The sequence below is a fragment of the Aulostomus chinensis genome, chromosome 20 (assembly GCF_037954235.1).
Source record: "Aulostomus chinensis isolate RoL2024-O1b breed Wild chromosome 20, RoL_Achi_v1.0, whole genome shotgun sequence".
NCBI lineage: Eukaryota > Metazoa > Chordata > Actinopteri > Syngnathiformes > Aulostomidae > Aulostomus > Aulostomus chinensis.
The window spans coordinates 17,545,677-17,556,228 of NC_141339.1; the positions used below are offsets into that span (position 1 = coordinate 17,545,677).

Genomic DNA, 10,552 nt, shown 5'->3' on the forward strand with positions numbered 1-10,552 from the left:
TGTGTGTGTACACATGAATAAGCTCCATTGAGTGAGGCCTTATGACGAGCAGCCATGAAAAAGTAGGACATTACAAGATCTCTATCTGCTGTTGTTGCACCCCAACGCGCAGAGGTGATGTGACACAGTTTGTTTTAACTCAACCAGCATGAATCTGGACTCCCGAGAGGCAATGGAGGAGGTCAGCAAATGATGGAGAAACTCAAAATACGAAATAACTGATTTTATAATCCAAATGTCTAAAAGAGCTAAATGGAGAATGGATAAGACAATACTCTGGAAGACAAAAGCTGATTTATGTTTTGACTTGCACTTCATGAGTAAGAACTCATTCAAAACATTCTAAAAAGATTCGCCGGATCCTAAAAGCATGAGCAATACCATGACTCATCACTTGGTCAATTACGAACGTTAATCTTTTCCTGTTAGGTAGCTGATTCATCATTTAAAATGAAAGGTGTGTAGGGTATTCAAAAATAATGCAATCACTTCCTTTAATATTGCAATAGACAAGTTTACACAATTCGAATTTAACGCTTCAACCAATGTGTGCATTTCATCTTGTAAATGTCTCAATGAAGGTCAGTCTATTCAAGTTCCCCTGTAATTTTACAGAGGTGCATCACTGAACCCCCCAAATGCAAAATAATGATGGAACTAGGCAAAGGAAGTTGCCATAATTCCTTCCATATAGTGACCTGAGATGCTCTGTTGGCAATATTTGGCTCACATTTGACCCGAATGGCCCTTATTGCCTATGAACAGTTAAAAGTGGCCTGAACGGATGGAAATTAAAAAAAAAAAAAAGTGCCTAACCTCATCTATTCATTAATTGACCTAAATCTATTTGAAATGAAATATTTTTAGTGTTTTTCATGGCCTGAAATTGCAACACGCCATTCATTTCCATGAAACGCACAACATGTCATTAAGTACATTAATTTTTTTAATTGCTTGACAGACCTATTTTTGTTAATCCTGCTGACAAATGTGTGGAATTACTGTCATTTTACATCTGAGACGGATGCTAAAATGTACGTATTGAAGAAATAAGGAGCTGCAGCAACGCTCCTGTTTGAGTAATGGGTTAGAGAACAAAAGAACAAGGAGATGCTAGATCCAGCAGTCCTTCACTGCTTTAAGAGCTGCACTGGGAGCACTTGGGCCCTTGCCCCCCCCCCCCCATTTCTTGTTCTCTCTTTTTTCAGCATCTCTCCTCTCTGCTCTCTCTCCTTTCTGTCCTTTGAACAGTGAAATGAACAGAGGCAACATCTCCCATGAGATACAAGAGAAATCTATCTCTGACAAAGCTCACCTTCTGTTACAGCCTGGAGAACGAAAGGACAGAAAGATGGAGGCTCAACGCAAATGGAGGCTTCAAGAGGATTGTAATTTTAAATTTGATGATTTACTCATTTCAAAGTGTCTTGTAGTTAAAGAAATATTCGACCTTAAATGCTTTTTCACTTTGCTTACAAGACAGAATGACGTAACTGATCTTTATTTACAGTACACAGCCCTTGTCTTGTCTGTGACCACCCATAGTGCTTTACACTCACTCACACACTTGTGGCAGAAGCTGCTAGACAAGGTGCCAATTCGCTAGCACATTCACACACGGATGGCGAATGCATCTGGAGCTGTGGCAGGTTCAATGTCTTGCTCAAGGGCCCTCAGATGGAACCCGGAAGCATCGTATTATTAGACAACCGGTGCTCTACCTGGTAAGCTGGTGTGTAAACCCTCTCCCTTACATCTAACAAAGAGCTGGTGCCAGGATAGTCATACCAGTGAATCTCCCACACACGCGGTCAGGAGTATGGAGTCTGTCGCCTCAAGCTATAAATATAAAAACTAGAAAAAAAAGGTGAAACTAGCTAATGGAGCTCTGTACAAAATCCACGATGTTTCTTTTATCCATACATAGAATATCACTCCAAGACAGCATGTAGAAGCTTGACTAGTCAGTGACAGTTGACTTATTTCAGTGACAAAGTGCTTATTTAACATGTCATTTTGTCAGACTGACAGTTTTTCACACAGGTGAAACTAATAGCATCATTTATGACCCTGTTCCGGGTGTCAGTCAATTCCAGTGAGCCTGCATAATATCAAAATGGCTGCTGTGAAAAAGGACTGTTAATTATATTTCCCTTCATAGAGGAGAGGGTTTTTTTTGTCACACACTGGCTGTAGGTTAAAATGCAACTAAAATGACAGACAATAAAAAATAAATTAATTTAAATCAAATTTTAGCAGGGTACTCCCCTCCCACAAACACACACACCAACACACACACACACACACTAATCACTGATGTTCTCTTGTATCAAGTTGCTGTGTGAAACTGATACAGAGGCTGACCTTTAGGCTGGACCAGGCAGCCAAATCAGCAGTCTGCCCCCCCCCCCCCCCCACACACACACACACACACACACACACTCTCACTGTCTTACTTAGAACCGCACATGGACGTGCTAACAGGCATAATGTCAGTGTGACTTCCTGTTTACAGTCAGGTGATCAAACACCATCAGTGAAGTCCACCTGCTCAAACACTGTCATCATCCATCTATTCATGGGACTGACGCACACATGAAAGCGAGCCCTAACAATGCAACGCCGAATGACAACGTGTCAGCATAACGATATGCTGCTCTCATTACCTGCTGTGCGTAGCGAAGCTGAAAACCTGACAGATTCCATGTCTCTCTATGAGCAGCCAACGCCATGTATGATATCAGACTGCCTACAACAGTAGAGAGACAACGGATGTGATGTTGACATGAAAAAGCGCCACTGCCATTAAAGCAAAACTTCACCCAAAAACTGTCAAGAACTCACAATAGTGCCTTGAGTTCACAAAAGATATTTTTGCATGACTTGATGTGACTCCAGAAAGCAGAGAGAGCCAGCTAAGTAGATTAAGCTTGAAGCTAATGACAGCTAAAGCAACAAAACAACAGCCAAACTCTCCAAAATCCATCCATAATAAACTCAAGTGCATCATCCGGTATAATGGATTTTTCTTTTTTCCAGCCAAAAGTTCAGTAATCTAAAAACGCTTTTATTTGCACATTTGTAAACAGATGTTTTTGCTGTTGCTAGCTGTCAGGTGCATTTCACTTCCGCCTACATAAACTGTATGTAGCTCGTGCTGTCTGAGTTCTGGAGTCACAAAGAAGTGATGCAGAAAAAAAAATGTCCCTGTCAGCTCAAGACTACCTGTGAGTCACTAAAAGGCACTTTTTTTTTTTTTTTTTTTTTTAAAAAGGCACTTTTTTGGTTGAAGTAACGCTTTAAATTGAAGTGAAGACAGAGACATTTGAAGACAGCAGAGGACAGTTTTATTTCACAGCCAGACTGATAGAAGTGATTTCTGTCCATCCCTACAGGGAATGCATCCCGTGATCCTCACACAAATCACAGGTGAACCACAACAAAAAAAAAAGCCTCTTGGGAAAACCTCTCCTGGAGGAGAAGAGGCGAATGCAGCCTCCCCATGACAAGCCCGTATATGACATCATCACTTGGCCGGCGCACAGCGGCGCCCACATCCAACAGCCGATGTTTGTGAAAACATCACTGGACTTGAACATCAATCATACACCTGCTGATGGCAGACTGACTGTGCTCAGCCAGCTTTGAAATGTAAACCAGTTAACTAACAGGCCGCACTGTCCTTTTCAACTTGCCTGAGAAGCACAGCAGGGCTATAAAGACAGAGGGAAACTAGATTTCGGCTATAAAATCTCCAGCTGAGGCTACAAAAGGAAATTGCGTATCATTATTTTTTTTTGTGTGTGCGTTTGTTACCGACTAGTTACAGTTTGTGAGTTATACTTAAAGCAGAGAGGGTGCAACTCTTCGGGAGCTGCCGCGCATCTGCAATTCTGCATCAGCTGACAAACAAGACAGCATTCACAGACGGCGGTGGCGGTGGCGGTCATTACATCTGATTCCATCGCACTCCTTTCAATGGGCATTTCTTTAAAAACAAAACTGAAGTAAAAGACAAATTGCTAGTTTTAAGTAAATTTTTCAGTTTGAGGGATGTGGAAACGTTAGTTTATTGCAAAAAGATAAATGCAAAAAACGAAAGGTGATAGAAACTTAACTCTCCATTGCCACGTTACCTCGCTGCTGCTTCTTCTTCTTCTTCTGTAGCAGTAGATGGGAGTTAGTACACCACCTAATGTTCAGTGACATGAACATACACCAAACATTCCCATAATATTTAAAATATTTAGCATGAATTTTAATTTTCCTTTGCCAGCATTCTGGAAATTATGGATGGACATCTGACTGATGCGTAACCACTAATGTGTAAGATTACATAAAACGCCTCCAAATTGTGTAGGATTGAAGCAGTCCTCTCAAAGCTACTGCTGTAAGAACCAAAATTAAAGAGAAAATCCATGCTGTTTTCCATGATAATTTCTTGCTTCCCTTGAACCACAGAAGAGGAACCAAAGATCAGCGAATAAAATCCACAAATAAACATCAATTGGTATCAGCAGAACTTCAAATCCGGAGCGTCATAATCGGCGCATCCGTACTTCAGGAGGTTAGATTGTCATATTATCATTAAATTAGCAATTTCTTAATGTTTTAGAGGCTGAGCTAAGGTTTGTGGTTCACATACACCTATTTGCCTTCAGTATGGAGGAGAGACATTTGCATTGCAATGCTCTGTCAGCAGTCAACTGAGACAGAAAATGATGCTTTGACGCTGACTTCCTGCTGCACCTTTGTTATTCTGAGCATGCAGCAAAACTGAACACACACACACACACACACACACACACACACACACACACACCTCTGTCAAACATCTTCATATGGAAATAAAACATCCCTGCAGTGTAGTCTGGCAGCTTCATGTGGGCATGCACGTGTGGATGCCACGCGCACGCCGCCTCTTCCATCTGTGATTGGCTGACACGCAAGTGTGTGTACGTGCATATGTGTGTCTGTGCAGACCCTCTGCTCTAAGTAAGGGGGTCACAGCCAAAGGACATGATTGGTTGGCCAGGAGAGTCACAGCATCAGCACATCCTTAACCCACTGCCCTTCTTTCCTCCCCCCCTCCTGCTGGCTTTGGCAGCAGCGGGCAATCACACACACACACACTTAAGGAATCTCAGCCTTTCTCTACCCCCCCCCCCCCCCCCCCGTGGTCACATTCCCTTTAGATGATAAAGAAATAGTGGGGTAAAACAAATTGGCTGTCAATAACGTCTGGAGACGATCGGAAGGTGAAAAGAGTTTCAAAGGTCAGAAAAATTGTCACACGGAGGAGGCAGGGATGAAAAGCCTCACTCGGCCACAGAGAGCAGAGACACTGCTCAAATAGAAAGGAGGAGCAGAAAACGACAAACCCACGAGAAAATGGAGAGAAACAGAGTTACACACCGGCACATTCCTCGAAAAAGACCGAGGGAAGTGGCGCGTTGAAGGCGCAACCGTGCGGTTTCTCTCGCTCCTCGTCGAACCACTCAATCACTCACTCACTTTCCCTATTAAGGCAAGCAGACAGGGCAGGGGAGATAAGGCGGTCCAAGAAGTCAGGGAGGCGAGCAATTCAGCAAAGAGGTCATAGCAGTCAGCTCCTGGTCTTCCCCGGTCTGCAGCCTATTGGCTCTCACTTTTAGAGAGGACAAAGAAGCACCTGGCGACGCGCAGTGGACGCGTGGCTCCACGGAGAAGGAGCCTATGGTATTAAAAATTCAGGAGGTGTTTCGGGTGCCATTCACGTGTCCACCAGAACCTCCTAATGGTTTTTAGGTGTTTCGCAGCAGGTGCAGAATGATATCACTCACCTCGCAGTCGTACAACTCGCTGAGCTGCTCGATGATCCACTCCTCCAGCACCAGTCTTTTCCGCAGCTCCTTCCTGTCGTACTTCACCGTCACTTTACCCTGTTTCTTCTGGACCGGGTCGTCGCCGGTGATGGGAGAAGACCCTACGCAGCCCACGCCGGGCGCGGCTTGGAAGAAGACGCGGCTGCCGGCGGTGGGAAGCGGGGCACTAGTCTCGGTACTGGCGGCCGACATTGCGGGGATGTGCTGGATTATAAACAGAAATGAATGATTGTGGTGGGTGCTGAGGTGGACTGTAGGCTGCAGCAGACAGGAGAACAGTCAAGGGCTTTTAAACAGCTGCTATTTAAAGCGCAGCGCCGCAGACAGCCGAGGGGGCGGAGCCAACACTGCAAGAAATTAGCCGCTTGTTGTTGTGATGTGCTCGAATCTATTTTCTCATCAAGATAAAAACACGAAGACAGCGGAGTACATCATTTTGTTGAAATTGTGGGGGGACAAATTACATCTCATTGCCAGTAACATTGCGGGGAAGCAGCGTGTTTTATCGCGAGGCCACGAATGAATTAAACTGTGGAAACAAAATCCCTTTTTGTGGCCACAAATACAATTTTGGGGGTCATATTAATTAAAAAAAAATTTATATATCTTGGTCAGTAATCAATAAAAACTGTAGGAACAAATAGCCACACACAAATTCTTTCAGTTGTAAGTGAAAGTTATATTTCGTGACCAAAAATTAAAATTTTATATATATATATATATATATATATATATATATATATATATATATATATATATATATATATATATATATCTCGACGAAAACTTATAACCTTGAGTAGAAACGCTGGTGGGTCTTTTTTTTTGGGGGGGGGGGTGATCACATGACGGTGGTGGCTCCTTTACGTAACAATGGTCTCAATCCAAAGTGTAAAGTGAAAAACTCCATCAAAAAATGTAAACAAAACTGGGAACAACAACAACAATTAAATTTCGGGATTCAAGTTAATGCATGATGTCTGATGAAATAGAGGTACTATTTTGGAACTCCACAGAGGGCTTTGAGGGGTTTTATTATTATTATTTTGTTGTTTTGGGCTGACTTGATCTAAATACTCAGTTGATAAGTCAATATCTTTTTTCCCCCTCAGGTAAACGTGTAAAATTACCCCTTAATTTTACTGATTCTTTTTCTCCCTTTTTTTTGCAGCGTTCCAGCCAAAATTCCCTCAATGGTGCTTGACGGTGCAACACGGGAGAGAGCGAGCGGATACTAGAGGGCTTCAGCCCAGCTCTTTCCAGCGTGCTCTTCTGCCACCTAGTGTCCATCCTTTGTATAGCAGTTAAAGTCACACGCCCGAGGAAGCGGAGCGAAGATCAACTGCGCCACCGGTTGAACCTGATTCATAAACCTGATCATTTGCATTTGTTGAGATAATCACAAACATTATTTCACTTTACACATGGACCATGATGTGTGCAGTCGTTACATTTAGGCTAAATACAGCAAACTCAGGTACGGTTGTATTTGTCTTCAAATGTTCGCCTGTGCCATAGGGCCACGTTGGACGTGGACCTTAGGCGTGTCATAACTCTTTGTATGGCAGTTCTTGTATGTTGAGAACAATTTTATGGTTCCTGTAATTATGGCTTTTATGTTTTTCTTTTTTTTTTAATCAGATGTGCGCCTGGCACAGCAAAAACTAAGAACAAATAAAAAGGTCTTCCTGTAAAGGATAAAATCAGATTTATTGGCAAAAAAAAGTGCATTAAGTTCAGAAGGTCATTCAGCTCTGTTAATGTATTGTTATCTGCTTGATGAGCAGAGGTCCGTCAGCGTGGGTTTGGTAACAGTGGCTTCACTCCCCTGCCCCTCTCCAGCAGTCATGGCGCTACTGTCCGTCCTCACGCCAGTTCTGGCGCTTCTCCTGTGCATGGTGGTGGGCTTCATGTTGGTGAAATCACGGCAAACGGAGACCACCGACCGGAGCCGTACTGATAGGGAGTCTAAAGCAGGATTCAGACCGTGGGTGGACCAGGATCTGCAGGACGACACCAAGATCCCAGCGAGAGAGGACGGTACGAACAAGTCTCTCCGTTAAACATGGAGATCCAGGGGGGTTTCGGAACGAGGCCTGTCATCATGCTTACTTTACTGTACCACATTTGCTGTACTTTTCTGGCCATTGAACTGTACAAAAAATGCAATACTGTCACAGTTACATAAAAAGTACATACGAATGATGTAAACAGTGTACATTTTAGTGTAGTTTTTATAGGCTTCCATAGGCTTACAGTGACCCAGCCAGCAGTCTTACGTCATGTGTTTTCCTTTGTGTGTGTTTTTTTGCTTTGCTGGGAAAAAAAAAATCATTTTAATATTAAGAAGCATCCATTTCTTCATAAAGCTTTGCTGTGCTTTACAAAGTGAAATCATCTGAATTTGAGTATTTGCATTTAAGAGGACTTTGCTTTGCTACATTTCTCTAAACTTATTTTTTACTTTGAACACGAGTAAGATTTTACATGGCGAAGGACTGAAAAAGGGACTTGTTGTACTTCAGATTTTCAGATTGGCCAACTCAAAGAGGCTGTAATCAGTGTAGTGTAACTGGAACACCTCAAAGTTCAGAAGTCTGTGCTTTGAGGATTAACTAATGTGCTGTCAGTACTTGAACTTTTGGTAAACTCTATTTCAAATTTGTCTCTACTATAACTTAGGTGTATTGAATTTTGAGTATTCATTACTTTTTCATATACTGCAAAAGCCAGTATTTTCTGTCTTCAACAGCTTCCATGTCATGTTACATAAGGATTAAAACCTAATAGGAAGCAGACTGGAAATATACATGCCTCTTTTTTGTCACTTTTTATTACTTCCTGTATATTATATAAATATTTTAGGGCAAAATGTGTTTTTTTTTTTTCCTTTATACACTGCAAAAAGTCCCCATTCAGTCAACTCATTAAGTCTTGTTAAGGTTTTTCAGATTTTGCCACATGATTGTCATGGTCAAAAGAATTCCCAATAAAGCTTATATTGGTATCTATTAATGCATTTTGATATTTCTATCAGTCAAATTCTTTAACATGATTTTGGTGTTCTGTTTTTTTTTAAACTAAATTAAGTACCCTCAAAATACAAGTGTTTTTTAGTGAAGAGCCTGCCATCAGCATTAAGGAGCAATACCACTTACTGTGATGGGATGTGAACCAGATAGCTTGTAGCTGAACGGTGTTATCAGCAATCAAAAACTTTAAATTATGTGTCAAATGCAGCATTTGCGACACCCTCATACCCTGAGCTTAGTGTTAATATTATGTTTTTCCATATTAGTAGGGTAAACGGGCTGATGGAGAGCATAGTAACATGAAGAGCTGCTCACTAGCGTTTCTTGTCATCCTCTTAGAAGAAGGGGATTGGGAGGATCACAACGAAGAGGAGGACACTCAGCATGTACCCTACTCTCCCCCACGCTACCTCGAGGAGCAGATGCTGAAAAGGTCTCAGGAGTTCTACACCCTGATGAACCAGCGGAGGAGTGTTCGATTCATCAGCCCAGATCCGGTTCCACGAGAGGTCATCGATGATGTCATCCGCACTGCAGGCACAGAAATGCAATTTTATCAAATAATGTGCCAGCTGTTTTAGTTAAATGTATGCCAAAAGGTAAACTTTTGAGCTGGATGTTGGAACATAATGTTTTCCCTCTCTCTCTGCGTACTCATCCTTCTGAATAGGTACTGCCCCTAGTGGAGCACACACAGAGCCTTGGACATTTGTCGTGGTTTCAGATCCGGAGACGAAGCACCAGATCAGACTGATAGTGGAGGAAGAGGAGGAGGTCAACTACCGTCAGAGGATGGGAGACAAGTGGGTCAATGATTTGGCCAAGTTAAGGTGTGCAAAATGGTCAGAATTCTGTGAATTCCAAATAAAAACTACAGTTTCATAAGGAGTATAACTGTCATTTGTCTCTCAATCCTTTCTTCCCTCTGCAGGACAAACTGGATCAAGGAGTACTTGGATATAGCTCCGTACCTGGTCCTCATCTTCAAACAGACCTATGGGATCCTACCAAATGGCAAGAAAAAGACACACTACTACAATGAAATCAGTGTTTCTATTTCTTGTGGGATCCTGTTGGCTGCATTACAGGTAAGGAGCGACATCAAAGCCCTTAAATATAAGACAATTTTTTTTTAAATGAAACAAACATGCCCGATAAGTAAGGAATTTCTGCTCTTTACTTACCAGAACGTGGGTCTTGTTACGGTGACATCGACACCCCTCAACTGCGGCCCTCAGCTCCGGCAGCTGCTTAAACGACCAGTCAATGAGAAGCTGCTGATGCTTCTTCCTGTGGGTTACCCTGCTTTGGATGCCACCGTGCCTGACTTGAAACGCAAGCCTCTGGAGGATATTATGGTGCAAATGTGAGAGAATCAATCTGCAGAGGAAATAAACTCTAAAAATCCCAAATGGTCACTTTTGCCTGAATTAAACTAAATGAAAAATGTGCTTAAGAACCGTTTTGATTTACTTTGATACTTCTAGATTCCGTCATATCTTGTCACCATATTATTTATTTATATAGATTTGAATAACAGTCTACTTGGATTTTTTTGGAAAGTTTTCCAACTGAGCAAGACGATTTGGCCATGTTTAGAAAAAAAATTGATATATTTAAATTAAATGAAAATTAAACGTAGAAATCAGATTTTTA

General features: G+C 42.0%; 2 protein-coding genes across 5 annotated transcripts in view; one reads left to right on the forward strand and one right to left on the reverse strand.

Moving 5' to 3' along the window:
• ppp1r14c (protein phosphatase 1, regulatory (inhibitor) subunit 14C) overlaps window positions 1-6,148 on the reverse strand; it is a 25,007-nt gene extending 18,859 nt beyond the window's left edge. The window contains exon 1 of one of the 2 annotated variants that reach the window (XM_086190187.1): window positions 5,823-6,148. In XM_086190187.1, the coding sequence (XP_086046313.1) occupies window positions 5,823-6,056 (234 nt within the window). In that variant the 5' untranslated portion in view covers window positions 6,057-6,148. The remainder of the gene's footprint in view (window positions 1-5,822) is intronic. The other variant, XM_086190186.1, reaches the window with a different exon arrangement.
• On the forward strand, window positions 5,899-10,342 carry iyd (iodotyrosine deiodinase). 3 transcript variants are annotated; one of them, XM_086190185.1, is made up of 7 exons: window positions 5,899-6,039; window positions 7,036-7,341; window positions 7,707-7,904; window positions 9,236-9,433; window positions 9,567-9,726; window positions 9,828-9,984; window positions 10,084-10,339. In XM_086190185.1, exons 2-7 carry the CDS (start codon window positions 7,296-7,298, stop codon window positions 10,264-10,266), a joined length of 942 nt encoding a protein of 313 aa, XP_086046311.1. In that variant the 5' UTR covers window positions 5,899-6,039; window positions 7,036-7,295; the 3' UTR covers window positions 10,267-10,339. The 3 variants fall into 3 exon arrangements, with proteins under 3 accessions (XP_086046311.1, XP_086046309.1, XP_086046308.1); XM_086190183.1 differs by lacking the exons at window positions 5,899-6,039; window positions 7,036-7,341 and having other exon boundaries at window positions 7,543-7,904; window positions 9,239-9,433; window positions 10,084-10,342; XM_086190182.1 differs by lacking the exons at window positions 5,899-6,039; window positions 7,036-7,341 and having other exon boundaries at window positions 7,548-7,904.
• The last annotated feature ends 210 nt before the right edge of the window (window positions 10,343-10,552 follow it).

Excerpts from the sequence above, each read along its gene's own strand:
- iyd (XM_086190182.1), top strand. The coding sequence starts at position 7,625 with ATGTATTGTTATCTGCTTGATGAGCAGAGGTCCGTCAGCGTGGGTTTG. Across the intron at positions 7,905-9,235 it reads GATCCCAGCGAGAGAGGACG|AAGAAGGGGATTGGGAGGAT; the intron begins GTACGAACAAGT and ends TCATCCTCTTAG. Across the intron at positions 9,985-10,083 it reads TCCTGTTGGCTGCATTACAG|AACGTGGGTCTTGTTACGGT; the intron begins GTAAGGAGCGAC and ends TTTACTTACCAG.